Source organism: Dothidotthia symphoricarpi (assembly GCF_010015815.1).
Source record: "Dothidotthia symphoricarpi CBS 119687 unplaced genomic scaffold P153scaffold_9, whole genome shotgun sequence".
Classification (NCBI taxonomy): Eukaryota; Fungi; Ascomycota; class Dothideomycetes; order Pleosporales; family Dothidotthiaceae; genus Dothidotthia; species Dothidotthia symphoricarpi.
In genome coordinates, this window is record NW_022985016.1 from 691,421 (window position 1) to 715,895 (window position 24,475).

General features: G+C 52.2%; 8 protein-coding genes across 8 annotated transcripts; 4 read left to right on the forward strand and 4 right to left on the reverse strand.

Moving 5' to 3' along the window:
* Positions 1 to 146: 146 nt before the first annotated feature.
* Positions 147 to 2,303, forward strand: P153DRAFT_227279 (uncharacterized protein). The gene is made up of 3 exons (XM_033662667.1): positions 147 to 390; positions 491 to 738; positions 788 to 2,303. The coding sequence occupies exons 2-3, from the start codon at positions 514 to 516 to the stop codon at positions 2,003 to 2,005; spliced, it is 1,443 nt and encodes a 480-aa protein (XP_033524309.1). The 5' UTR covers positions 147 to 390; positions 491 to 513; the 3' UTR covers positions 2,006 to 2,303.
* On the reverse strand, positions 2,250 to 4,693 carry P153DRAFT_366418 (MFS sugar transporter-like protein). The gene is made up of 4 exons (XM_033668053.1): positions 4,095 to 4,693; positions 3,649 to 4,024; positions 2,646 to 3,579; positions 2,250 to 2,590 (listed from the first exon to the last, which is right to left on the reverse strand). Exons 1-4 carry the CDS (start codon positions 4,225 to 4,227, stop codon positions 2,348 to 2,350), a joined length of 1,686 nt encoding a protein of 561 aa, XP_033524310.1. The 5' UTR covers positions 4,228 to 4,693; the 3' UTR covers positions 2,250 to 2,347.
* A 473-nt stretch (positions 4,694 to 5,166) lies between these two features.
* P153DRAFT_431010 (uncharacterized protein) lies at positions 5,167 to 10,812 on the reverse strand. Its single transcript, XM_033672869.1, has 2 exons — positions 6,636 to 10,812; positions 5,167 to 6,590 (listed from the first exon to the last, which is right to left on the reverse strand). The coding sequence occupies exons 1-2, from the start codon at positions 10,701 to 10,703 to the stop codon at positions 5,364 to 5,366; spliced, it is 5,295 nt and encodes a 1,764-aa protein (XP_033524311.1). The 5' UTR covers positions 10,704 to 10,812; the 3' UTR covers positions 5,167 to 5,363.
* A 135-nt stretch (positions 10,813 to 10,947) lies between these two features.
* On the forward strand, positions 10,948 to 12,961 carry P153DRAFT_366420 (pyridoxal-dependent decarboxylase). Its single transcript, XM_033668054.1, has one exon. The coding sequence runs from the start codon at positions 11,373 to 11,375 to the stop codon at positions 12,888 to 12,890; it is 1,518 nt and encodes a 505-aa protein (XP_033524312.1). The 5' UTR covers positions 10,948 to 11,372; the 3' UTR covers positions 12,891 to 12,961.
* Positions 12,962 to 13,034: 73 nt separating this feature from the next.
* P153DRAFT_396265 (uncharacterized protein) lies at positions 13,035 to 13,550 on the reverse strand (the record flags this gene model as incomplete). The annotated part of the gene is made up of 3 exons (XM_033671464.1): positions 13,341 to 13,550; positions 13,147 to 13,247; positions 13,035 to 13,089 (listed from the first exon to the last, which is right to left on the reverse strand). The coding sequence occupies exons 1-3, from the start codon at positions 13,515 to 13,517 to the stop codon at positions 13,035 to 13,037; spliced, it is 333 nt and encodes a 110-aa protein (XP_033524313.1). The 5' UTR covers positions 13,518 to 13,550.
* Positions 13,551 to 14,044: 494 nt separating this feature from the next.
* P153DRAFT_422683 (condensin subunit Cut3) lies at positions 14,045 to 19,185 on the forward strand (the record flags this gene model as incomplete). The annotated part of the gene is made up of 8 exons (XM_033672380.1): positions 14,045 to 14,425; positions 14,603 to 17,350; positions 17,384 to 17,428; positions 17,471 to 17,553; positions 17,584 to 17,656; positions 17,705 to 17,904; positions 17,953 to 18,634; positions 18,733 to 19,185. 8 exons carry the CDS (start codon positions 14,045 to 14,047, stop codon positions 18,781 to 18,783), a joined length of 4,263 nt encoding a protein of 1,420 aa, XP_033524314.1. The 3' UTR covers positions 18,784 to 19,185.
* A 2,028-nt stretch (positions 19,186 to 21,213) lies between these two features.
* P153DRAFT_289805 (HET-domain-containing protein) lies at positions 21,214 to 22,293 on the reverse strand (the record flags this gene model as incomplete). Its single annotated transcript, XM_033663675.1, has 2 exons — positions 21,214 to 21,846; positions 21,928 to 22,293. Coding segments are annotated over 2 exons (999 nt in total), but the record flags the coding sequence as incomplete, so codon positions are not given.
* Positions 22,294 to 22,826: 533 nt separating this feature from the next.
* Positions 22,827 to 24,452, forward strand: P153DRAFT_396268 (membrane fusion mating protein FIG1). Its single transcript, XM_033671465.1, has 3 exons — positions 22,827 to 23,216; positions 23,270 to 23,338; positions 23,390 to 24,452. The coding sequence occupies exons 1-3, from the start codon at positions 23,183 to 23,185 to the stop codon at positions 24,094 to 24,096; spliced, it is 810 nt and encodes a 269-aa protein (XP_033524316.1). The 5' UTR covers positions 22,827 to 23,182; the 3' UTR covers positions 24,097 to 24,452.
* The last annotated feature ends 23 nt before the right edge of the window (positions 24,453 to 24,475 follow it).

A 24,475-nucleotide genomic window follows, 5' to 3' on the forward strand; every position in this document is an offset into this window, starting at 1 on the left:
CACTTGATGCAAGGTGGCGCTGAATGTCTCGGAAGGTAATCCTTTCCCGGTTTCACTATTTGCCGAGAGGCAGGGCCTCTACCGCTGTACTGTACCTGCATATCGGCAAACTGGCCCAGTCGATCTCGTGTGACGCCACCCTTACCTACTCGCTTTTATTTTCGTTATAACACGCCTTTGGAGCTGGAGAATAATCCCGTTCTGCATAGGGAATACTTCCCTACGTCATGTTTTCCAAAGATCTCGTCGCGGAACTTCGTTTCGATGCATCCTCATGGAGTAATTCGTCTCGAATTATATCCACGTGACTCATTGGAGTAGGATACCTGCGCAACGGGATTGCTTTCCGGGCGCTAAGGATTACCCCGACCATCTTGTCTCTGGCGAAAAGTGCGTAATAGAGGCTCATTGCATGGACATTTGTCCCGGTGAGTCGGACGAACGTCTACATATAACATGTCACTAACGCACCCTCGTTTTGATTGTCCAGCGAGCATATGCACGGCTAAGGTAATGACCCGAAGCATCCAACCAGGACTGCGCCGCAGAGATTCAGTCATGAGCGCCAGGGATGTTGCTCAAAGCCAGGGAACTATTGTCGACGGGAACACAAGAGATGCTCTTGACCTCAAGGTCTTGGGGGTGTGCAGTGGAAGTGGGTTGACCAAGCTCTCCCTTGCCTTAGTACGCTACCGTCGAAGAGCACACGATGCTCCATTGCGTATCGAACTTCTACAGGTCAGTGACCTCCTCCGTTCTATCCTTGGCTCACTGCTAATGACAACAGTATACCGAGATCGCCGTCGCGCCTAAAATCAGAGCCCGTATCCTCAATTTGCTGCGGGAAGCCCAATACAAGCCGTTGGTCGCGGCATCCACCAATGCCGCACTCGGGCAGCTCTTTGCCAGCGGCATCAAGACATTCTGCCAGAGTCTCAGAATACCACATACCTCCATCGACCTGGTGGGTACGCACACCCCTACTCTGAGACGATTCCATATCTCTCAGACGAGCAATGCGAGCAACCATCCACTCGGCTGGAACGCTGTGATCACTGCTGAGACAGGAATCACCGCCGTCTTTGATTTTTCCGTGATGGATCGCGCAGTCCAAGAACACCAAGTGACTTCTGTTGCTTATATTGACAGTCTGTTGTTACGAGACCCCACAAAGTTCCGCGCCTGCCTTGACATCAACGAGCTTGCGACCCTCAGCTTCATTCCAGCATCCAGCGACAACACCTCCCACGCACCGATATCCCGTTACTGCGGCCCAGGAAGCCTTCTCATAGACTACGCCATGCGATATTGCACCTCGAACAACCAGGTCGAAGACCACGACGGAAAGTTCGCGGCGGACGGAACTGTTAATCAAACCATCGTAGACCGTTTCATTCATACGTACGACTACCTGCGCACGGCACCTCCTATGCACATAGCGACAGAAATGTTCGGCGACCACGAAGCCCAGCGACTCATCGACGAGTGCATCTCGCTCCGCATGTCCGAAGCAGACACCCTCGCCACCATCACGCGCATCACAGCTCAGAACGTCCTGATGCGATACCGCAAGCTACTCCACACCTTCTTCCCACAAGACCAGAAGGTCGACGAGCTCTTCATCTGCGGTGCTGGCGCGAGAAACTCCAACATTATCGACTTTCTCGAAGCCGAGCTCCCCGAGAGCGTCATCACAAAACCCTTGGACGATATTGGCATACCGGGCGACGCGAATGAGGCCGTGTGTTACGCGCATCTGGCACTCGAGGCTATCCTTGGACAGGTGGCACTACCTACTACACCTACGACGGCAACGGCAACGGCAACGGCAACGGCGAGACAAGCAAACAAAGACATAGTGAGAGGGAGATTTGTGCGTGGTATAAAATGGGATGGCTTGGTTGAGCAAGTTGTTCAGTTCAGTGGAGGAAGACCAATCCCTGTCGCAAAGGACATCAACGTCACCGGCAACTTGGAAACTGCGGTTCGAAGACTGGAGTTGTAATAATGTTACGAGGAAAGGCTTAATCTTATTGCGGACACCACTTCTTCCACGTATATCGGAAAGTAAAGGAAAGAAGATTGACACGGCGTTGAAGGGATTTTGGCAAAAAAATCAAATGGGCAGGCAGTGTGTACCGGACAACGACACGAACGGAAGGACATGCATCACATGACATCACGAAGCGATTCATATACCACATGCATAAGGGCGGCGTTACGAATTGGGGATATTGCGATCGGGTTATGAATAAAGTTCGGCTTCATTAGCATCATTAGTCATTTTGTCTTCTATTGCAGTATAGAGACTCTGTTATAATTTACATTTCCACCTCCAACTCAATGTTCAAGGGGTGTCGATACACTCGTCTCCCTTCCCCTCTACTATGTCTCGCATGATTCTCGCCTTCCTCTGCTCTTCTGCCTCACTACTAACATCCTTGAAGACCTCGTCCATTTGTTCCAGGCTTTTCCCTGCAGTCTCGGGTACGCAGAAGAACGTGAAGAGAAAGGCAAGAGCGCAGAAGACGGCGAAGAATGTGTAAGCACCGAAGCCAGTGTTTTGCACAAGGGGCGGGGTGATGAGACCCTTTACTTTGTTAGTCATTTGAAGTTTGGATGAAGATGGGGGCAGAGAGACTTACGATGATGAAGTTGTTGAACCAGTTCGAGCAGGTCGAAAGCGCAACACCCTTTGCACGCAACGAGCTAGGGAATATCTCTGAAGGCATAGCCCAAGGTACTGGGCCCCATGTTGCGCCGAAGCTGAACATGTAGAAGAACAAGAAGGCCACAGCAACCCAGCCTTCCGTAGCATAGTCCTCCCATCTTCCACCATACTTGCCAACCAGAACAGCGATGATCAAGTGGCAGACAAACATCAGCCCGGCGCCAGTAAGCAACAATGGACGTCTTCCGAATCTGTCCATGGTCCAGAGGCTCGTCGCCACGCCGACAAGTTGCATACAGTTGATGATTCCAGATAGCAGAAGTCGCATTTCGTAGTCTTGGCCGAGGGTTTCGAAAAGTGACGGCGCGTAGTAGATGAGTGCGTTGATACCAACAAACTGCTGGAAAAACATGATGCCCACACCCACTACTGTCCGTTTCCAGCAACCGTGTCGGAAACAATCCATCCACGACGCAACCTCGAGCTTGAATCTATTTGCCCTTGTAGGCTCCTGCAGGTCTGGATGTCTCTCGCGATTGACTTCCTGCGCAAAAACAACTTCGGCACGGATCTCGCACCATTCCTGGAGGACTCTAGGATCCGTAGCAGGAAGGCTGCGCAGCTTGGCGAGAACGTTGAGAGCCTCATCATTGCGGCCTTTGCTTGAGAGCCAGCGGGGAGAGAAAGGCAGGAAGACGATGCCTGCGCCGAGGATGAAGCCAGGAATCATCTGAATGAGGAAGGGGAGACGCCACGACCATTGGCCGGCCATGAAGCGCGTACCGTACGTGGTCCAGAAGGCTATTACTATACCGAGGACGATGCTGAATTCCTGGAGGACAAGGAGGGCGCCACGAATTTCTGGGGGTGCGATCTCCGAGATGTAGAGTGGAGCAATGGTTGCTAGACTGTGAGCTGTTAACATTTCTTCTTCATTGTGCGAAGTTGGAGTTAGTGGGAGATGGGGAGTGGCTTACGCTCCGATGCCCATACCACCGATCAACCGTCCAACGGTCAGCATCGCGTACTCGACAGCCGCAGTTTGCAAAACACTGCCAACCGTAAAGACTACGACAGCCACGACAATCGAGTATTTCCGAGACAACTTATCCGCGAGCCATCCCGCAAAGAGCGCGCCGATCAAAGCTCCAAGCTCAAGCATGGCGGTCATCAGTCCCTTCCAGAACCCAGCTCCAGACGCTTGGGTAGAAACTCGAGGAAAGGTCCCTAGGAACTGGTCCATCACGAGGGTGACTGAGATGACTCCCTGATCATAACCAAACAATAGGCCACCGATGGTTGCAAAGGCAGCGCACATTGCAACATAGTGGTTTGAGAAGAGACCCTTGAATCCTGGCATTGTCGTCAATTTTGATCTCATAGTACTCCAAACCTTCTCCAGAAGATATGAGAGAAAACTCACCACCCGGCCCATACGGTTCCCTCGCTACAAGCGACTGATCCACATGACCCATCTCCGCAACCTCCCGATGGATCTGCGATTGTGCCGGGGCGATATCAATCGCTTCTTTCTTGTCTACAGCTTTTCCTGACATCCTCAGACTTTCCTTGTATGTATCGTCTGGTCAAGCACTGAGGAAGGGAAAGACTACAGAACAGCAACTACCGACATACTTATACCTGCTGAAAAAGCCGGTTGTTACATTGGAGCCTCCATCCGTCAAGGATCTGTCATGTTAGCGGTACCCGTTTTTCCGATATCTTGGAGCACGATTGGTCGTAGGAGCTCACGTGAACTGCAGCGTGGTGTTATGTCGGTGTGTCGAGGATGTTGAGGCTCCATTCAAGACGCTTGAACGCAGCGGGTCTTGGTTTGCGTCGTATGTCGATGCTTTGCGAGTCATTTTGTGAGGGTTCTGTGGGACCTGGCGAGACTGGCCGAGCAACGTTCAACTCTGAAGAACCATCGTTGCTTGAGGGAGGTGAAGAGGAAGTATGGAAGCAAACAAACAGATAGTAAATGGTCATTCCAACAACAAAGACGTGTTCAAATGTACTCACACTCCCGTGAACGATACTCGTCCCTTCCCTCAAGCCACCCGCGTCTACCAGCCGTTAAGAGCCGCAAGCTGTAGCCCCGCCCACCCATGTCGTCATTTCCTCCGACACTCCTCCTGCACATGGGAACCCCATATCCACCCCCAAGATCTCCCCAGACTCCGCGTCGCATCGTCCCGCTTCTATGCAGAGCCCCAAGTCTAATCTCATCCAATTGCGTCGTGGCCGTTTGACGGCAATTTCCAAGTTGCTGGAGTGCTGCGGAGAAAGTTGCCGTTTGAAGTGCATTTTGAGTAAGCTAACAGACGCTAGTGAGTTTTGCCGATGATGAACCGCCTAGCGAGGGTCGCATCGTTCTAAAGGGAGATTTTGCCCGCTCGGATCTCGGCAGCGTCATGTCGGAGCATCATGTCGGGGATTAATGTTGGGTAAAGGCATAGATGACATAGTGTTGGAGAGATCAGCAACATCCTTGTAGGCTATACTGTTTCATTGCATATTCTGCGTAAGATAGTATAGATGTATACGCAAGCAAATGCGGGGATAACGCCCTAAAAATGCAGTTCATCATGAATCATACTCTAACACCAGGTGTAAAACGCCAAAATAACACCAACGTCACATAAGACAACCACATCTACATGTTATCCATACCATCTCCATTCAACCACCCTCACGTAGGCATCGCCATGATTGAGGCCCATTGCCCACCTTGGTTCCCGCCTGCACCGGCCCCACCTCCCTTCCGACTGCCTCCCCCGGTAGGCCTTCTGGTCGGTCCCGAGCCTCCTCCAGACGCTCTGCTACTGGAGGATTTCCCCGCTGTCCGCTTCCTAACGCCAGAAGGCTTGCCAAAACTTCCAGATTTTCGAGCAAACCTGCCCTTCTTGTATCCAGCTCCTGGTGCTTTCGAACCTGATCTCGAGGCAGGCGCTTTGGTAGTCGAGGCGCTGGTAGGAGCTTGAAGCTGTGTCATCGTTCTGTTGAAAGCCTCAACCTCTGGATCCGCATGCTGGGTGAAATGATGGCTTGTATGCACAGCACCATCATCATCATCGTCGTCGTCGTAAGAGTAGTCGCTTTCGTCTTCCACGGCGGCCGGTACTTCGTCTTCGTCACTGGCACACAAGTCAACAACGACGCGGTGATTTGGATCTTCGGGTTGTCCATATTCGTCGTCATCGTCATCGGATACTTCATGTACGACCTGTGTACGCCGAGCCGGAAGATATTTGCGTACGGGGGCTTCGTCTCCATAACACCCTCGAGTGTTCTTGATTAGGGCGAAGAATCGCCTTCCATACATATCCACCATTTCCGGTCGTATCCCGGGTATAGCTCGCATCTCATCCAAGTCGCTAGGAAGTTCGAGACCCATTTCTCGCAGTACGGTATCGGTGAAGATCGGATTGCCACGATGGCCCTTCTCGTTCATGATGTAGGTCCTCGTCGCCTTTGCACCTTCCATGAAGTCCCTGAGGATGTCTCTTTGGACATCGGATAGACCGGTCGTTCTTTGGTCGACTGTGATGGGAACACCAAGGCCCTTTGCTTTAGTAGCCTTTACAGGCTTCGCAACGCGTACTGGTGCAAACTCAGCAACGTCGGAATCGTTGTCATTGACCTCGCGAGCGCGAGCCTTCTGATTGCGAGTAGGATGCCGAGGCTTGTCGTAGTAGGCTTCATCTTCCTCGTCGTCATCTTGGTTGTACGTGTATTGGCGGATTGTCTGCTTCGGTGCTCTGACTGGAGACGAAACGTATGTTGATGGGCAGTCCGACCGCTGCTTCTTCGGTTTCTTTGCGACCGGCTCTTTGGCCTTAGTCTTACGAGGCGAGGCACGGACTTGTAGTTTCAGTTGTTTGCGTTTGCTTTCATATTCGTTGCGGCTTGAAGCAGGCTAACATTATCAGCGTTGGATCTGTACGGAACGGAAGAAGCTTACATGAAGGTAGTTGGTTGCAAAACCAACCTTGTTAGTAATACTCGTCTCTTTGAAAGCTCCAGCATCGAGCAGAGACTGGAAAATACGCTCATTGTCGCCTCGTTCCAGATCTTCTCCATAACCCCACCCAACCTCTTTCAGACCAGTCTTTCCAATCTTGGCGCCCTTCGCACCTCGGAAAGCGTCGACGCATTGATGCATTGTGACGTTATTCTCGTGGATTGCGCCTACAAGTTTGACGGCCATGGCAGCATACTCGGTGAGGTCTTTTGTGATAAATGTAGCATCAGAACGGCAGTTGTCGCAGGTCGATTTGCAGTTCGCGGGATCGAATGATTCACTGAAGTAGCCCAGCACCTGAGCACGTCGGCAATCGGCTTTGTTCTCGCAGAACTGAATCACGGTTCGCAGCATGTCAAATAGTCGTTGCTTTTGCTGCCAACTGCCCTCTCCTTCTTCAATCATCTTTCGCAACGTTCTCGAATCAGAGTACTGGTAGTACAAGTAGCACTCCGACCGTTTGCCGTCACGACCAGCACGGCCAGTCTCTTGATAGTAGCCCTCCAAGCTCTTCGGCAAAGTGTGATGGATGACATATCGCACATCAGCCTTGTCGATACCCATTCCAAAGGCGATCGTGGCAACGATGACTTGATATTCGTTCTTCTGCCACTTGCGCTGGACTTCCGATCGCTCCTTAGATTCCATACCTGCATGATAATGGAACGCGCGAATGCCAAGATCCGATAGCTTCTTCGCAACTTGCTCGCAGCTTTTGCGAGACAAGCAGTAGATGATGCCAGATTTGCCGGAGTATCGCTCTTTGATGAGATCCGCAAAAGCATTTACTATGTTCTTGGACTTGGGCAAAACCTCGTATGACAGATTGGGTCGGTTGAAACTTTGCGAGAACTGGCAACAATTCTGAATACCCAAGTTTGCAACTACATCGCTACGGACCAGCTGCGTTGCAGTCGCTGTAAGGGCGATGACGGGCACACCTGGTAGTTGACGTATGACATCTCCGAGCGCTTTGTAATCCGGTCTGAAATCGTGGCCCCATTGACTAACACAATGTGCTTCATCAATGACAATCCTGGCTAGAGAACCACGAGAATGCAGCTGCTGGAAGGTTTCGATCATCCTCAGATTCTTGCTGAGCATTTCTGGTGTAACGTAAAGCAACTGTATGAACTTTTGGGGTTCTCGTTTGTTCAAAGCGTTCATGATGTGTTTCTTTTGATCCGCCGTCGACTCGCCGTTGATCAAGCACGCTTGCATGCCGAAGCGTTCGCAAGCGGAAGTGACTTGATCCTCCATCAAACTCAGAAGCGGGGAGACAACGACAGTCACGCCTTGTGTTTTCCCGGAAGTGATAACCGATGGCAGCTGGTAACACAGTGATTTCCCGCCTCCGGTTGGCATCAAAACAAAGCAATGCTTTCCGGCTAACGTGGAATTAATAGCGTCCAACTGTCCTGGTCGAAAGCCCCGGAGGCCAAATTGGTGGATCAGAGCTTTCCTCAGATCCTGAGACCATGGGAAGTTCATGCCGGCAGTGTTCTTACCGGGCATGTTGAACTGTGCTTTCTTTGGCGAGGCTTGCTGGTTTCTTTGCTGCACTCTACTCACCGCAGTTTCGCGGGGGACTTCTCGAGAATGAGCCGTCACTTGATTTTCTGCCCTTTCGCCTCTCCAGTTAAAGCTGGCTGGTGCTTGGTTCTCGATGTTGCTTATCTCGTGGAGGAAATCCTCATCATCGTCCACACCGAAATCGTCATCGACCGCGTTGTCGTCGTATTCATTGATCTCTGTGGGAGGCCCAGGTGGACGGCCCATAGTGCCGGTAAATAAGACTTCGCTGTCGTCATCATCGAACTCCATGGTTCCGAATTCGTCAGGCGTGTGGAAAGATTCTTGCCCGCTAGACTCGCGAGCATTAGCAGGCGCGTAGCGCGGTGGGAGTGGATGGCGCTGTGGGGTTTCAGGTATGCGGTGAGATCGCTCCTGAGTTCTTGGGTTGGGTCGGTTACTGGCGCCCTCATCATTGAACCCACGATAGCCCAAATTCAATGGTGGGGGTGGAGAGGTAACAACTTGCTCCTTAGCAAATCGAATACTACGAGTAGGTGTCCACACTTCTTGGACGGAAACCTGCGTCTGTCTGACATATTGCGTTTGCGGAACATGGCCAGACTCCGAATCAGAGGGAGCTTTTGTCCTCTGCCGAGCAGAGGGTGCCTGTGTTGAATTTATGACAACATTGCTCAAAGGTTTTGACTCGGTCTTTACTATAGTCCTGGGTCGTTGCTTGATGCCCGCAGTATCTAGAAGATGGTACATCTGGACCTGAATCTCACTGAGTGGCTTTTGTAGCTTGTTGATGGCTTGTCCGTCCGCTTCGATCGAATCAAAGTGCCCAATATTCAGGTCGTTCTCGAGCTTTTCCTTGATTTTCTGACGTTCTGCGCAGATGCTCACGTGTCTTTCCCTCAGAGCGATCAGCTGCTCAACAGCTTCTTTCCGTGATCGTGCGCAGGACATTTTCTCTTGTTCATCTGAAGTCGGTTTTCCGGCCTCTGCCAAATGCTCGACGAACGCCGCACGAGCCCTATCCCAAGCCGAGCTTGCAGCGTTTAGATGGAATTGCAAACGATGCCCTTCGGAGCTTAGAAATCGCTCGACAGTTTGATTGATCGTAACCAAATCTTCTTTCGACAGATCAGATGAAGGTGGAGTAGGTTTTGACTGCGAAGCAGAGATGCTGGGTGTGCTTTGCGCTTTCTTTGGCGAAGATGATTTCTTTCGCGGAGACTGCGATTTGACTGGTGTCGGCATCGAATCATGCCTCATCTCGCAAGGGCTAGGACTTCGAGTGACCTTGAGAGGAGAGCGGATTGGCAAGGGCATATGATCGTGGCGACGTTTACTTGGGCTCTTGCTTGGAGTCTTGTTGCGTGTCTTCTTCAAAGGCGATGGCGACCTAACTTCCGACTGTACATCAAGATCCATGTCATCGAACCCGCCAAAGTCATCCTCTGAATCCTCTGAATCCATCACAACTCTTCTGGATTTGGGTGTTTGTAGATGCTCCGTCCATGTTGTCTCCTTCTTTAGCGGCGAAGGGCTACGGGCCTGCTTGCCTATTTTACGAGCGGGAGCAGATGTTTCGGAGGGTACACGGCTCAAAGGTTTGCGTTTGCGACTGCGTGAGGACGGCGGAGGTTCTGTAGCTGCTGCATATCGATTCTCGTCCTCTGGTGACACTCGAATTCGCACGGCATTGGTGTTGCCAGTGGAATAAGGCGGTGGCGGATCATCTGGAGCCATGACCATATCGTCAATGTCAGCGAAGTCGTCGTCCGCGAGACCAGGACTCAATACGGGAGTAGTCCGCGTCAGCCTAGGGGCGTTTGTATGTCGAAGATCCTCCTCAAACTCGTCGCTCTTTCGCTTTTTCCCCTTGTTAACGCGCGTTCGAGCTGGTGCCTCTTCCTCTCCAGTAAGGTCGATTGCATCAACATCGACTGTTTGAACACGCTGTTTCCTGCTTGCCAGCTGTGTAGAGGTTGGCGTGACGGATGATCCGGAGTTCCTTCTCGCCACAGCAATTCCGTCTTGCCCGTCGACCCAGGAGAGCCCACCGGTCCTGCCACGGGTCTCTCCTGCATCGCCCCGCTCTCCACTTGCCGACGATGAAGATGTTCCATATGGAGGCAGCCCCGCTAAGACAAGCCTAGGCTTTCCACTCCCTGGTGTGGCCCGCAGCCTCGCCATATCCCCAGCCGTTCCTTCCCTTCCTGGTGGATTATGTATATCTATCGTCTTCGTGCGGGTAAGGGTGCGGGGTGGGATCGGTCGGGCAGCGGGTGGTGCAGGCGCTGGTTCTGGAGAAAATTCGGGCGCATTGTTTATCTCGGAGTCGGCTAAGAATGCATGTTGCTGCGAAAGTGTGTCTGAACTCGTTGGCGCGTCGGGATCGTATACAACGAGCGAAGTGGCGGGCGGAATGAAGGGCTTCGTGGATTGGAACCAGGTGAGATGCTTCTTAAGGTTGTTCTGAGGCATTAGAGCGTCGCATTGTCGTGAAAAAGGCCTGCATCGGTATTCTACGCGTCCATATGCATCGAATCGCAGCGTTGCAGGTGTCGTGGTGGCAATATCGCGGATGATGCTCGTTAGTCGTGTTGCACGACGCGTGTGTTAGCAACGCTCTACTCTAATCGCCACGACACGTGACGATATATCATCTCTCCTGTCGGATCATCACTCTGCAACTCCCTCACATATTACTTTAGCTTTGTCACGGAATAATTAGGGGACCATGAGAACATGATTGTTCTGTCTTTTGTCAGAAGACCAAATGTAACAATTGAGATGAATGATTACTCAAGCTGGTTGCCTGGATTTTCTGAGGCTACATTAGCAAGTCTGCAACGCGACTGCTCACAGCACATATTGATCTAGAAATTTTGATACCTGAATAGACTATTACCCGGCTTACTTTGCAGACATCTGTAGCTCGATTCCCGTTAGCGCACTCGAACCAGTGAGTCATTCCTACACCAGGAGTTAGCAACAGCAACAGCAACAGTCACACGACCTCCATTCTGACTTCAGGAGACGATATCCCAGTCAGTACACTACAAGAGTATCACCGACAACTTTTGTATTTTCGTAAGACTCTGACAACAGCTCATCATGACTTCTCAAGACCGAGATCCGCAAACGTCCATCATGAAGGCCGAAGATCCAGAAATCATCAAGCAACTGTCCGCTGAAATTACAAACCTCTACTCCTCTCATCCACCTCAAGACGTCCTTCCGTCCTCATCAGCAATCACCAAAGCTCAACAAAAGCTCGTACCCCATCTCCCTACTCAGGGACTCGGCCTCACAGCAACAATCCAACACCTGCACTCCGACCTGACTCCAGCCTTCAACGCGTCCTCCCGGTCCGCCAACTACTACGGGTTTGTCATTGGCGGTAGCACCCCCGTCGCCACCCTCGCCGACAATCTCGTCACCCTGTACGACCAAAATGTGCAAGTTCACCTACCCAACGAGACCATCACTACAAACGTTGAAGACCGTGCCCTTGCCCTTCTATGCGAGTTAATCAACTTCGAGCCAGGAGCGTGGAGCCACCGGACGTTCACTACGGGAGCAACTGCATCGAACGTGCTGGGGCTGGCGTGCGGACGCGAGTATATCCTCGCCGAGGCGTCGGCGCATCGTACGGATGCGGAAAACAGCGTGGGGGAGTTTGGCATCGTGGAGGCGATGCGACGCGCAGGTATCGACGAGATACAAATTCTGACCACCGTGCCGCATTCATCGTTGGCCAAAGCGGCGAGTATTCTCGGCATGGGACGCGCAAGTGTGAAGAGTATTGGGATGGCCGACGCACCGCATAAATTCGACATGCAAGTTTTGAGGAAACATCTCGAACGACCTGGCGCGGCATGCATCGTCGCCGTCTCGGCTTCAGAAGTCAACACGGGCCTATTTGCCACTTCGGGGCTGGAGGAGATGCAGGAACTGCGGAAGCTGTGCGATATGTACGGCGCGTGGATACACGTCGACGGCGCCTTTGGTATCATGGGCCGCGTGCTTGATAAACCCGAATACAGTGCTATAACGCAGTTTTGTGAGGGTCTCGAGCTCGCGGATTCAATTACAGGGGATGGCCATAAGTTACTCAATGTGCCGTATGATTGCGGGTTCTTCCTTTCTCGACATCGGAACATTGCTGAACGCGTGTTTGTGAACCCAAATGCGGCGTATCTCGCTACTTCGGGCGGAGATGATAATATCATGTCACCTCTGAATATCGGCCTTGAGAACTCGAGACGTTTTCGGGCATTGCCTGTGTATGCTTCCCTCGTTGCGTATGGGAAAGCTGGTTACCAAGATATGCTGGAACGTCAAGTTAAGCTTGCGAGGGGTATTGCGAAGTTCATCATCCAGAGCGAGGAGTTTGAGTTGCTTCCAGAATTTGAAGGAGAGGAGGATGAGGTTTTGAGTCGAGTTTTTATCATTGTGTTGTTCAGGGCGAAGGACGAGGGATTGAACAAGGTCCTTGTGGATAGGATCAAGGCGACGAGGAAGATCTACGTTTCGGGCACCTCGTGGGATGGGAAACCTGCGTGTCGGTTTGCAGTGTCGAATTGGCAGACGGAAGAGAGTAGAGATCTACCCATCATCGAGAAGGCACTTGGTGATGTCCTGGAGAACTGGAAGAAGGAGGGATAAACAACCCAGGAAAATTATAGCATAACTTATCATGTCTCGCAGCATTAATCCATGATGTCCTCCATACAACCACTCTTTGTATATCATGAAGTCACCTATCCTCCCCACAAAACACCAATACCCAATCGCTCCCGCTATATTCGTTCAAAAGTCCTCCATCCTATACACATCATAAGCCGGTTCCTCATACGGATGTGCTCTGGATCGAATCAGCCCCCTCACCACAGATTCCCCTGTCCATTTCCCAAAAACTCACTTCTTCAACGCCTCAACAACCCTCCCCACCGTCTCCCTCCCCACACAAACCGTCTCAACCCTCCACTCATCCACCTCCTCCAGCGCGCCGACCTTACCAATCTACACACCAAGTCACCTCCCCAGCACAGGCACATAAACATAGCAAAGTACACCCAAACACGGACATCACTAAGAAAACAGAATGCAACGCACATGCGGATCCGCCCCTTCTATGGGCCGAAACTGGCCCGTACCTCTGCTCGTGAAACAGCACTCGGTGTAGCCGGGGTAGCGGCCCGCGCCGGCGGAGAAGATTGCTGCTTTGCAGGGGGTGAGGGCGGAGGCGGGGACGAAGAAGATGAGTTTGAATTTTTGGAGGGGGGCGGTCATTTTGAGTGGAAGGTGATGGGTGGGAACAGGTATGCTTGGGGGGGTAGTTGCGTCTGTTGGTTGGATGGTGGGGTGTAGTGGGGCTGTTATGGTGATGGATGAGCGTGGATATGGGCTTGCTTGTTTTATTTATTTATTGATTTGAGGTAGCGTGATTGCTTGTGTAGAGCTTATGGAGTTGGATATGTCTGGGCATGAGGAAGCGAGGATGTATATGTGCTGTCCTGAATTGAAGACAGTACAGTGCATGCCAAGATCATCTGTAGTGCAAGGCATCGAGTTGATCATGTACAAGACTTGACAGACTACATCTCAACGTGCTTATTTTTCAGCGCCATACAAAAGCTAGAGAAAGAGGACGTGTGAGCGAGAATCGCGTCCTCGGGACGGAAGTGGAAGTGGAAGAAGTGACGACACGTGCTCGGCGCGTTTCCCTTGTTTAGCAGGCCCGTGCGGATAAACACCACACCACACTTCCAAGCGGGGGTCCAACCCACAGCCCACTAACCCACCAAGCAGCAACAACCATGGCGCCGACACCCAGAAAGTCGACACGCGCAGCAGCGACGCGCCGAAAAGCGCCCATTGCCGACGATTCAGACGAGGAGGAGAACAAGACAGTTGCGTCTGGAGTGAAGGAGGAAGAAGATGACGAGGCAGAGCCCGCACCAACACCCGCGCCGCTCAAGACAGGACGGGGTCGCGGTCGCCCACGCAAAGCCGCAGCTCCAGTTGCAGACGAGAATGCAACGCCCAAGCCCGCGACGCGGCGACGGCCACGCGCTACCGAGTCCACGTCCACGGCTGCTCCCGAGAGAAGTGCCCGTCTGTGCTCGCCGGCCAAGGTTGTTCCTCAGAAGCGTGGGCGAAAACCTCGCTCGTCGGTTGCCCCACAGGTCGCTGAGCCGGTGAGAGAAGAGCCATCAGTAGTAGAAGAGGAGCCAACGGTCGTGGAAGAAGAGGTGTCAGCCGTGGAAGAAGAGACAGCCGTGGACGAAGCACCGTCAGTCGTGGATGAAGAGGCATCAGTCGCAAATGACGAGGTATCGGTCGCGGACGAAGATGCATCAGTTGCGGACGAAGAGGCGTCAGTCGCCAATGAAGAGACGTCAGCCGTGAGCGAAGAGGCATCAGAGCAGGAACCCGCGGAAGAGTCGAGTGCGTCTGTTGCAGACACAGCACACGACACCGAAGACGAGCAGACAGTCGTCGCAGAGCCGCTGCCCAAATCAGAACCAGTCCCCGAGCCCCTCGCCGACATCACACAAGTCGTTGTGAACGCGCCAGAAGCGACAGCAAAACCCGAACCTAAACCCGAAGCGTCACAGCCAGACATGTTTCAACCGATCAGCTCTCAGCACACTGTATTGGAAAGGCCCATGGATATTGTTGCAAAGAGACGGGCAGCTGCGGTGCCATTGCAAGGCCCTGAGCCTCCAAAACAGCGCACAGTCATCACATGGCTGGTCCTGACCAACTTCAAGAGCTACGCGGGGCGGCAAGAAGTGGGCCCGTTCCACGCATCTTTCTCCTCTGTCGTGGGACCAAACGGTTCGGGCAAGTCCAACGTCATCGACTCGTTGCTCTTCGTCTTTGGGTTTCGCGCGAGCAAGATGAGACAGGGCAAGATCTCCGCCCTCATCCACAACTCGGCTGCATTTCCGGACCTGGAATACTGTGAAGTCGAAGTTCACTTCCAGGAAGTCAAGGATCTCCCAGGTGGTGCGCACGAGGTGCTTCCGGAAACACAGCTGGTCATCTCCCGACGTGCTTTCAAGAACAACTCCAGCAAGTACTACATCAACAAAAAAGAGTCCACCTTTACAGTCGTGACTACACTGCTGCGAGAGCGTGGAGTCGATCTGGATCATAAGCGTTTCCTCATCCTCCAGGGCGAAGTCGAGTCGATTGCGCAAATGAAGCCCAAAGCCCTTACTGAACACGACGACGGTCTTCTTGAGTACTTGGAAGATATCATTGGTACCTCAAAGTACAAGACGCCTATCGAGGAATCTGCAGCTGAGGTGGACGTCCTGAACGAGACTTGCATGGAGAAGAACAACCGGGTACAGCATGTCGAAAAGGAGAAGAGTAGTCTGGAAGAGAAAAAGGACAAGGCTCTATCCTACATTCGGGAAGAAAACGATCTTGCCGCCAAGCGAGCGACTCTCTACCAGATCAACATCTCCAACTTGGACGATCATATTCAAGTCACCCAGGAATCAGTGGATCAAATGCAGGCTCAACTCAACGAAGAACTTCAGAAACACCAGGGCAGTGAAGAAGAGATCAAGCAGCTAGAGCGTCATCACAAGAAGGTGGCAAAAGAGTGGGAGCAGGTGGAGAAGACGAGTCAGGAACTCCAGAAGGAGGTTGCGCGCATTGACAAAGAAACAGTCAAGTTTGAGGAGAAGAAGAAGTTCTTGACTGGCAAGCAGAAGAAGCTCGAGAAGACTCAGGAAACGAGCAGCTATGGCAGAGCCGAGTCGGAAACCCTCGCAAAGCAGTACACTGCCGATCTGGAGCGCTACGCAGAGGAGATTGATGAGCTAGAAGACAGCATGAAAGTCGAAGAGAAGGAGCTTGAAACTGTCCGCCTAAGCTTGGCAGGAAAAACTCAAGGCCTTTCAGACGAAATCGCGGCCAAGCAGAAGTCCCTGGAACCCTGGACTGCCAAGATCAACGAGAAGAAGTCTGCCATGGCAGTTGCACAGAGCGAACTCGACATCCTTCGTGAGAGGGAGAACGCGGGTACGAAGGGTATCGCCGATGTAGAGGCCAAGATTGAGGCATACCAGGAGGCCAAGGAGAACAAGGCTGCCGAGCTTCAAGACTGCAAGGCCGAGAAGAAGCGGATCGAGAAGGAGGCCCAGAAGATGCAAGCCGTCATCGAGAATCTAGCTCAAGAGGAGCCCGCATTGAGGTCAAAGCTATCTGGCGCGAGGGCCAAGGCTGATGAAGCCCGTGCTAGTCTTTCTGCTACACAGACACAAGGTAACGTCCTCGCTGGCCTCATGCGTCTGAAGGAGTCCGGTCGAATTGATGGTTTCTACGGCCGTCTAGGCAATCTAGGCACTATCGATCAGGTATACGACGTAGCAATCTCCACAGCTTGCCCACAGTTGGATAACATGGTCGTGGACTCTGTAGAATCTGGTCAACAGTGCATTGAGCATCTCCGGAAGAACAATCTCGGTCGCGCTAACTTCATTCTCCTGGACCGCCTCGCAAAGCGAGACATGTCGGAGGTCCAGACACCTGAGGGTGTTCCTCGCCTTTTCGATCTCGTCAAGCCGAAACAGGACAGTCTCAAGCCTGCCTTCTTTCATGTGCTCCAAAACACGCTCGTTGCGGAAAACCTGGACCAAGCAGAACGCATCGCTTATGGCGCAAAACGATGGCGCGTTGTTACCCTGGATGGCAAACTCATCGATACAGCCGGTACCATGAGTGGTGGTGGAAGTCGTGTCGTCAAGGGAAAGATGTCGTCGAAGCTGGCATCCAACATCTCCGGTGGTCTAGTCACCCAACTTGAGCAGGATCGAGACACGCTTGAACAGACTTTTGCTGAGCGCCAGCAAGAGCAACAAGAGCTCGAAACTGCGCTGCGGGGTCTAAATCAGCAAATACCTGAACTTGGTACGAAAGCGCAGAAGATTGCCCTCGAGTTGGAGAGCTTCGATCGTAACATCGCGGATGGTCAACGTCGGATTAAGGAACTGGGCACTGAGCAAACTTTAACAAAGTCAGACAAGGGACGCACTTCCTCGCTGGAGAAGAGCATTGCTTCGATGGAGAAGGAAATCGCCAAACTCAGTGCTGAGACCGAGGATGTAGCAGCCGAGATCAAGGCGCTGCAAGACAAGATCATGGAAATTGGTGGTGTCAAACTCCGAAGTCAGAAAGCCAAGGTTGATGGCCTGAAGCAGCAGATTGATACACTGACAGAGCAGTCTTCTAACGCTGAGGTGGCAAAATCGAAGGAAGAAAAACAGCGCGCCAAACATGAGAAGGCTTATAATGACGCGATCAAGGAGTTTGAAAAGCTTGCAGCTGAAGCGGAGAGGGTCGAAGCGGACATGGAGTCCCAAGAACACGATGCTTCCGGTCTCCGGCAACAAGCCGAAGAAGCGCAGGAGGTATATATCATGCAACTCAGTAACTACCATAGCTAACGCTTGTTACAGGCTCTCGAGACCAGAAAAGATGAGCTCCAAGCCGTCAAGAAAGAGCTCGACGAGAAAACCACCGAGCTAAACGAAACCCGCGCCATCGAAATCGAAATGCGCGTCCAGCTCGAAGAAGGGCAAAAGGGCCTCGCAGTGTACCAGAAAAAGCAGGCCGAATACCAGGACAGATTGAGTAAACTCTCACACCAAAACGTCACGTAAGTTCCCACACTCCGACACACAAAATGCCATCTAACGAATTCTAGCGACTTGGGCGAAGAACAAGAATCCGACTCCGGCCTCCCAACCTACACCAAAGATGAGCTCTTAGACATGGACAAATCGCAACTAAAAGCCGAAATCGCCGCTCTGGAGAAGAAGAACGAAAACACCCCCGTCGACCTCTCAGTGCTGGCCGAATACCGCAAACGCGTCGAAGAACACGCATCGCGCTCCTCAGACCTCGCCAGCGCAGTCGCCACGCGCGACGCCGCAAAACGCAAGTGCGACGAGCTACGCCGCCTCCGCCTCGAAGGCTTCATGGAGGGTTTCGGCATCATCACAGCGCGGCTGAAGGAAATGTACCAAATGATCACCATGGGCGGCAACGCGGAGCTCGAGCTCGTCGACTCGCTCGACCCCTTCAGCGAGGGCATCATGTTCAGCGTCATGCCGCCCAAGAAGAGCTGGAAAAACATCTCCAACTTGTCGGGCGGCGAGAAAACGCTCTCCTCCCTCGCCCTCGTCTTCGCTCTGCACCACTACAAGCCCACGCCCTTGTACGTCATGGATGAGATTGATGCCGCGCTTGACTTTCGCAATGTCAGTATTGTTGCGAGCTATATCAAGGAGCGCACAAGGAATGCGCAGTTCATCGTCATTTCGCTGCGCAACAATATGTTCGAGTTGGCGTCCAGGCTCGTCGGCGTATACAAGGTTAATCACATGGTATGTTCTTCCCCTCCCCCCCTCCTGCGATTCACGCCATGCGTGTTTGGCAACGGGATTGCGCAACCACGCGTACATACATACTAACCCTCACGCAGACAAAAAGCGTCACAATCGAAAACAAAGACTACATTACCGCACGCGCGTAGCCGTAGTGCAATCGTGAAGGCGCGTTGGTCCTGGATATGGCTTTGGATATGGCGTTTGGGTGCGGGAGTTCAGGGGCTGGCGTGGATCGCGGGACGGAACGCATGGTCGAATCGTTATGGACTAATGCGTGCACTGGTTGGGGCGGCGCTGGAGGGGATCGGAGTGTATGCATGCATGCTTTCAACACGATATACCGCGCATGATTCATTGATTGACTGATTGGCTAACTGGGTTCGGTATCGAGAGCCGCATGTGTGCGTGTTCATGAATTGGATTACGAACTTCACGTTGAAGGACTTTGGATGATTTGCCCGATGTTTGCAGTGGGTGTGTGTGGAGTTTGCACGCTGGAATAGGGAGGTGTTTGTGAGGAGAGGTGTTTTTGGGATATATAAGACAGGTCTGTTCGTGACAGCGTTAATTTCTCGTTATCGTGTCTTTAATAAAGTCTGATGTGATGAATCTTCTTTGGTCAACCTGGGCAGGGGGGGGTGTGGGTCCAGGGGAAGTAGTGAAAGAGACAGGGTCGGATGGATATTATTCTTATATTTTCCTTTGAGAGAAGGCAGTCGCATATCAGACACTTAGCATCTAGAGTTCTGGTTCCATTCCGTCGAGTGTATTTCAACCAACGGCAGACAGTTTCATGTATTTTCTTCATCCCTATAGTCTATTAAGAAGTACCTCAGCCCACTCCTCTCCGTTGAAGAACAGAATCAGATACTCAGTACATTCCGCCACGTGCATCTGGATCGTGTTTACGTCAATCAACCGGTCACCGCCTACCTTTGATTTCGCGGGTACGCAGTCTCTAGCAGCGTGGTTTGCGATGTCTTAGTTGGTTCGGCCCAATATTTGCCCGCACTCATTGCAGTTTATAACCTCAATGATCTGGTTCACTGTCGGCTCGTTGGCGATCGACCAAACTTCAGACAGGCCCTCAAACAACCCAATCTCCTTTGCAAACTCTTGAGCCTCGCTGAATGTAACCCATTGTTCCGTGAAAGGATAGAGCCTAGCGATGTGATATCGATGTCGCGTGTCCGGCGTAGGGTGGCGCACGTTCTTCTTCGGATAATAGGACCTGCGACAGAACCCATCTGCGGGTGTACTGCTTAGTATAGCAACTATTCCCTGGAGCTCAACAAACTTGCGCTGACGGACTTTAACAGCATATCCGTGGTGGTTATCGTGCAGGAATTGGTATATCATGTGGTCTTCTGTTATTACCGTCTTCCTACGGAACAGTAGACTGAATGGTAGAACGACAGGCCTCAACTCCGCGGCAGCTGACTGACTACTACTGCATGTTGTCCAGTGTTGGAGGGCATCAGCCTTCGTGAAGAAGGCAACTCGGCAGACGTCACAACATGAGATCCACAACAGGTTTTGTTGGCGTACATCCGAATGATGTTTGCTAGCATGTAACTGAACCTCATTTGGTCCGTCGTTCGTAGATAGGGTAACGTCTGAGCTGCATCTGCTGCAGCGATATTGCGTCATGGGACTCTGCGCGTCTGCGAATTTGAGAAGGGCGTCAACGGCTGGAAACACTCCGTGTTGTTTTGCGATCTTTCGTGCGCTGTGTGCGTGCATCCAAGCGCAAGGATGCACAGAGAGATTAAAGTTGCTGTTGAACGGATAGATAAATGTGTCGAGCGTGTCAATCGTATCCGCCGATAGTCTCGCCTGTGAGTTCTGCTCGTTTATGAAACTGACTATCCCTTTTACAGGAACGGCGTGGCCTTGATGCACGGCTGCGAGTCGATGCTTTCCTGTTTGCAGGAATACCTGTCTGATGCCTTTTGGTCTGGACTGCCGTGTCTGGCACTCCGGTCGAACAGCCGGACCAGAGTTTCTACGGAGGAATCACCTACCACTTGTGCTGAGCTCGAGGAGTGTGACACCAGCTTCCAGGTCAAAGCCCGGGATACGCCCGCAAGAGCGTCGTGCACGGGGGCGTCGTGTTGCGAATTAGAGTATGCTAGTCGACACAGGACGTCAACCGATATGCGAATCCCCACCCTGTCGTTTTCATCCTCACACGTCACGACTTGAACGCCCTTGGTGATATCGCAGCATTGGTCTCGCTCATTCTCAAAATGGAATGCACGACAATCCACCGACTCTCGTACTTCAATCACAATGTGTCCGAAGCGATTGCGTTGTGAGGTAGCGGGTAGCGCCGAGTGATTGCAGGCAAGACAATACATGTATAGTCTTCCCATGGAAAGGCTTCGTTGCAGAATAGTCGCGGGGACTGTGTCATTACAGCCTGGGCAGGTGAGAGCGTCGACTGGGACAGCTTGCCCGTAGAGTTCTGCAAACGGGTGCTGATTCATAGACTCATCAGGCCCCGGATCTAGCCACTTATTCACGTGCAAAGTTTGCAGTAATAATCTTGCCTGACACAAGCAGAACCGGTCCGGGTAGCGATTGAGAATGTTCAAAGCGAGCTGAATTGTCTGGATAGCGTAATCGACCTGAATGTCCACTGCGTCTCGAGCCATGGAAAGAAGAGAGTAGATTTTGTCGCGCGGATCCGAGCACTGTTTTGACCTAGAAATCCACAGGTACTCTAATAAAGTGTGTTCAACGTCGCGTGATTTCATGTCGAGAGAAGGTCGCCAGGGAAGATCCAGACCGAAGCGTGTATAGCTTGCTATGACAGCATCGTGAGTGCTGTTGTGTACAACGGCACTGTCAAAGTCAGTGAGACCTACTGCTTCTTCGCCTGCGAGGAGATATACGTGTTTGGCCAACGTAATCTCCTGTGTGATCCAGGCTCTCGTCCAGTACTCGTTCTTACTAAGGTCAGGAATGCCTTTGCGGAACTTGTCTGGTGGTATCAAGCGTCCGTGATGCCACTCGGTTCTAATCCCACGGAAAAGAGAAGCGAGGACTGGCTCATCCCCCATCCACGCAATTACGTTCTGCGCGCTTCCGTAAATTTTGCCCATCTGTTGCACCTGGTGGTTCCGCTCAGAGGTGTTATTTTGGTCGATACATATTGCGTCAATCCAGAGCGGTTGTTCAAAGTGGAATGCGATGCTATCGTTCGTCTTTTTGGACAAATCAACATGCTTGTTGGGCGCATTGACGATGCCAACATTCCTGGTCCTCGCCTCTTTCGAGCCTGCAACTCTTAGAAAATCCCATAGGTTGCGTCGTACACGAAAGGGGCGGTCGTCAATGAGGATTGTGTGATAGTCATCCGCTGGTCCCCATACATATGACAGACAGATATAGTTAGCATCAATCGTCGCATGGCGGACGTGGCATCGTATTAGGTCGTCTTTGGGATCAGAAGATAGGACTTGGACGAGACGTATTGAGCTTGCATCCAAGTCCAAGGGAGCATGTTCGAAAGTGTCGAGCCGCTCTCGCTTAGGATTCAAGATGGTTTCATGGCTTCCACTACGAGGTCGTTTGCGTACACACGCCAACGATGGCTCTGATTCGGTCCTGACGCGAGTCCGATTGGGAAGGTGCAATGTCGCATTAGACATGTTGTCAAGGAAATCGGGTCAAGCGCAAAAACGTTGGCGAAGCGACGGAGCAGATGCTTGACCTTGAGCTTGAGCAACAAAGTCTGGCTGCCATGGTAATTCGCCAGGCAGGGCGTCAGGCAGGGGTATTGCCAATGTCACTGGAATAAGCAAAACTCGCGGACATTATTTCGACAAGCAAACGTTGAACCGTCGCGAAGGCCGGGGAAAAGGAAAGACACGGTGCCGCACAGGTCGGGGTCCAGTTTGTGCCAGCAGATGGGCGGTCTGCAGTGATAAGCTTCGATCCGCAGGCGGGTTGCCACGTCGCAGCCAAAAAGAAGAGGCTGGACACTGCATCATCCGAGGGTCCTCGCGAGGGCGCCAATGCAGGAACAGGGCCCTTTTTCCCCAGCAAGACTGCATCCGGACATGGGTTGGCTGCTGTGATTTGCTGTATGCGAGGTTGGGCATGACGTCGCGTGGCCCTTGAGCGCGCTGGCAGGTTGCTCGGCCGACGCGCTATGTTTACCGACCAGCCTCTCGCCCAGCCACATCACCAACCTCCACCCTCAGCAATCTCGCACCCAGCAAAAGGAAACTCGAGCTGCAGACTCTGGACACACTTTCTAAGCTACCCACTTCCCACCCCTCCGCATATTCTTCACCAACTGGGGAGTTTCTGACATTCGCTCACTCACAGACTGCATTCCACACCGCCAAAGCTGTGAGAATATTACTACTTCGACATACTTTGCGCAAACTCTATCCACCGACATTCTTGCGACCAGACCAGTCGCTCGCTCAAGGGACGAGTGCGTTCCGTCGCACGTTTTCCCCGGCCCTTTGGGGGCGCAGGGACGTGAAGGCATACGTTCCAAGAGCACGTTGAGAGAAAAACACATTCACAATGGCGGGCCTCAAGTTCGCTGTTAGCATGCAGCGTGAGTACTACACGGTCATTGTGCGAAGAGTCAAAACTGACACTCACTTCTAGGGTTAATACCATTTTTGGGGTTTCACCATGTTCTCATGATCCTGATAGCCGTTGCTATTATCCTACTATGTACGTCTTGACAGCGTCTTTTCCCATTCGACAACAACTAACGGCACATAGCACTACTACTCGCAGGATGCTCGTCCACATCACCGCTCATTCCAGGCATTTTCCTCATCTCCATGTGGTACGAAAAATACACGCCTACCTACTCAATCGACCAAGTCGACCCTGGCGTCACACAAGCCATTGCCAACATCGTCGGTAATGCGCAGCTCGGCGTCCGCGTAGGCTACTTCGGCATTTGCATCAACCGAGATGGCGGTGGCTACATTTGCTCCAACAACGCAACAGCGCTCGTGGACAACGTCTCCGTTGATCAGGACCCGCTCAACCTCGTCTGGGTCGCCGCTACCTTCAAGGATGCCGTCGTCTTCCCCTACCTTCTCATTGTCGCCATCATCCTCGCTTTCTTCACCTTCATCCTGCTCGCAACGTTTCCAGGGTGGCACGAAGAGCGAGACGAGCACACAGGCTCCGACGTCGATGTCAAGCCTTTCCCCTCAAGACCCGTTTCGCAAGTCGCGCTCGCACTCATCTTCATCTCGTCCATCTTCGTCCTCGTCTCCGTGCTATGGCAACATACAGCCTCAGTCGCAGCAGCAACAATCGCTCAAGATCTAGGGAACGGGAGTGTCAAATCCGGTGTAGGCACGTCAGCAATGGTACTCGGTTGGTTCGGATTTGTACTGCTCATAATAGTAACCATCGGGTTACTTGTCATGATCCTGAGCATCATCGTCCTGGACCGCCTGACCGACGACTAAGAGCAACCCGGTACTGATTCGAATTGCATGGATTTTAATAAAAAGACCAGGTGGTAATGTGGGTGTATTGTATATTTGCGCCCAGCGTCCCTTGGCTGGTTTTGTTTTGTTCTGTTCGCTACGGCACGATTTGTTACATACCCACCTTTTGACGACGCAACTGCAGCCTGCTGCAAGGGACGACGTTTTTGGCATATTCGGCGTTGGGGGGCTCTTCTTGCATTTGGATGAATTGATCCGCGACCATGGGTGGAGGATTGCACACGTGCATGAGCAGAAGAACGCGATGATGAGCATGCAACGTATTGATGGATAGGATTTATGTAACCAACGACAGAATGAGAGAAGAATTGTTGCAATTGGAATCTGACTATGATGC

Bases quoted from the DNA above. Each gene is read 5' to 3' on its own strand.
- P153DRAFT_227279 (XM_033662667.1), top strand. From the start codon at position 514: ATGACCCGAAGCATCCAACCAGGACTGCGCCGCAGAGATTCAGTCATG. The intron at 739-787 runs GTCAGTGACCTC...TAATGACAACAG, and splicing joins TGCGTATCGAACTTCTACAG to TATACCGAGATCGCCGTCGC.
- P153DRAFT_366418 (XM_033668053.1), bottom strand. From the start codon at position 4,227: ATGTCAGGAAAAGCTGTAGACAAGAAAGAAGCGATTGATATCGCCCCG. The intron at 3,580-3,648 runs GTAAGCCACTCC...AACAGCTCACAG, and splicing joins GGTGGTATGGGCATCGGAGC to TCTAGCAACCATTGCTCCAC. The intron at 2,591-2,645 runs GTAAGTCTCTCT...AACAAAGTAAAG, and splicing joins GGTTCAACAACTTCATCATC to GGTCTCATCACCCCGCCCCT.
- P153DRAFT_431010 (XM_033672869.1), bottom strand. From the start codon at position 10,703: ATGCCTCAGAACAACCTTAAGAAGCATCTCACCTGGTTCCAATCCACG. The intron at 6,591-6,635 runs GTAAGCTTCTTC...TGATAATGTTAG, and splicing joins TTGCAACCAACTACCTTCAT to CCTGCTTCAAGCCGCAACGA.
- P153DRAFT_366420 (XM_033668054.1), top strand. From the start codon at position 11,373: ATGAAGGCCGAAGATCCAGAAATCATCAAGCAACTGTCCGCTGAAATT.
- P153DRAFT_396268 (XM_033671465.1), top strand. From the start codon at position 23,183: ATGGCGGGCCTCAAGTTCGCTGTTAGCATGCAGC. The intron at 23,217-23,269 runs GTGAGTACTACA...ACTCACTTCTAG, and splicing joins GTTCGCTGTTAGCATGCAGC to GGTTAATACCATTTTTGGGG. The intron at 23,339-23,389 runs GTACGTCTTGAC...AACGGCACATAG, and splicing joins CGTTGCTATTATCCTACTAT to CACTACTACTCGCAGGATGC.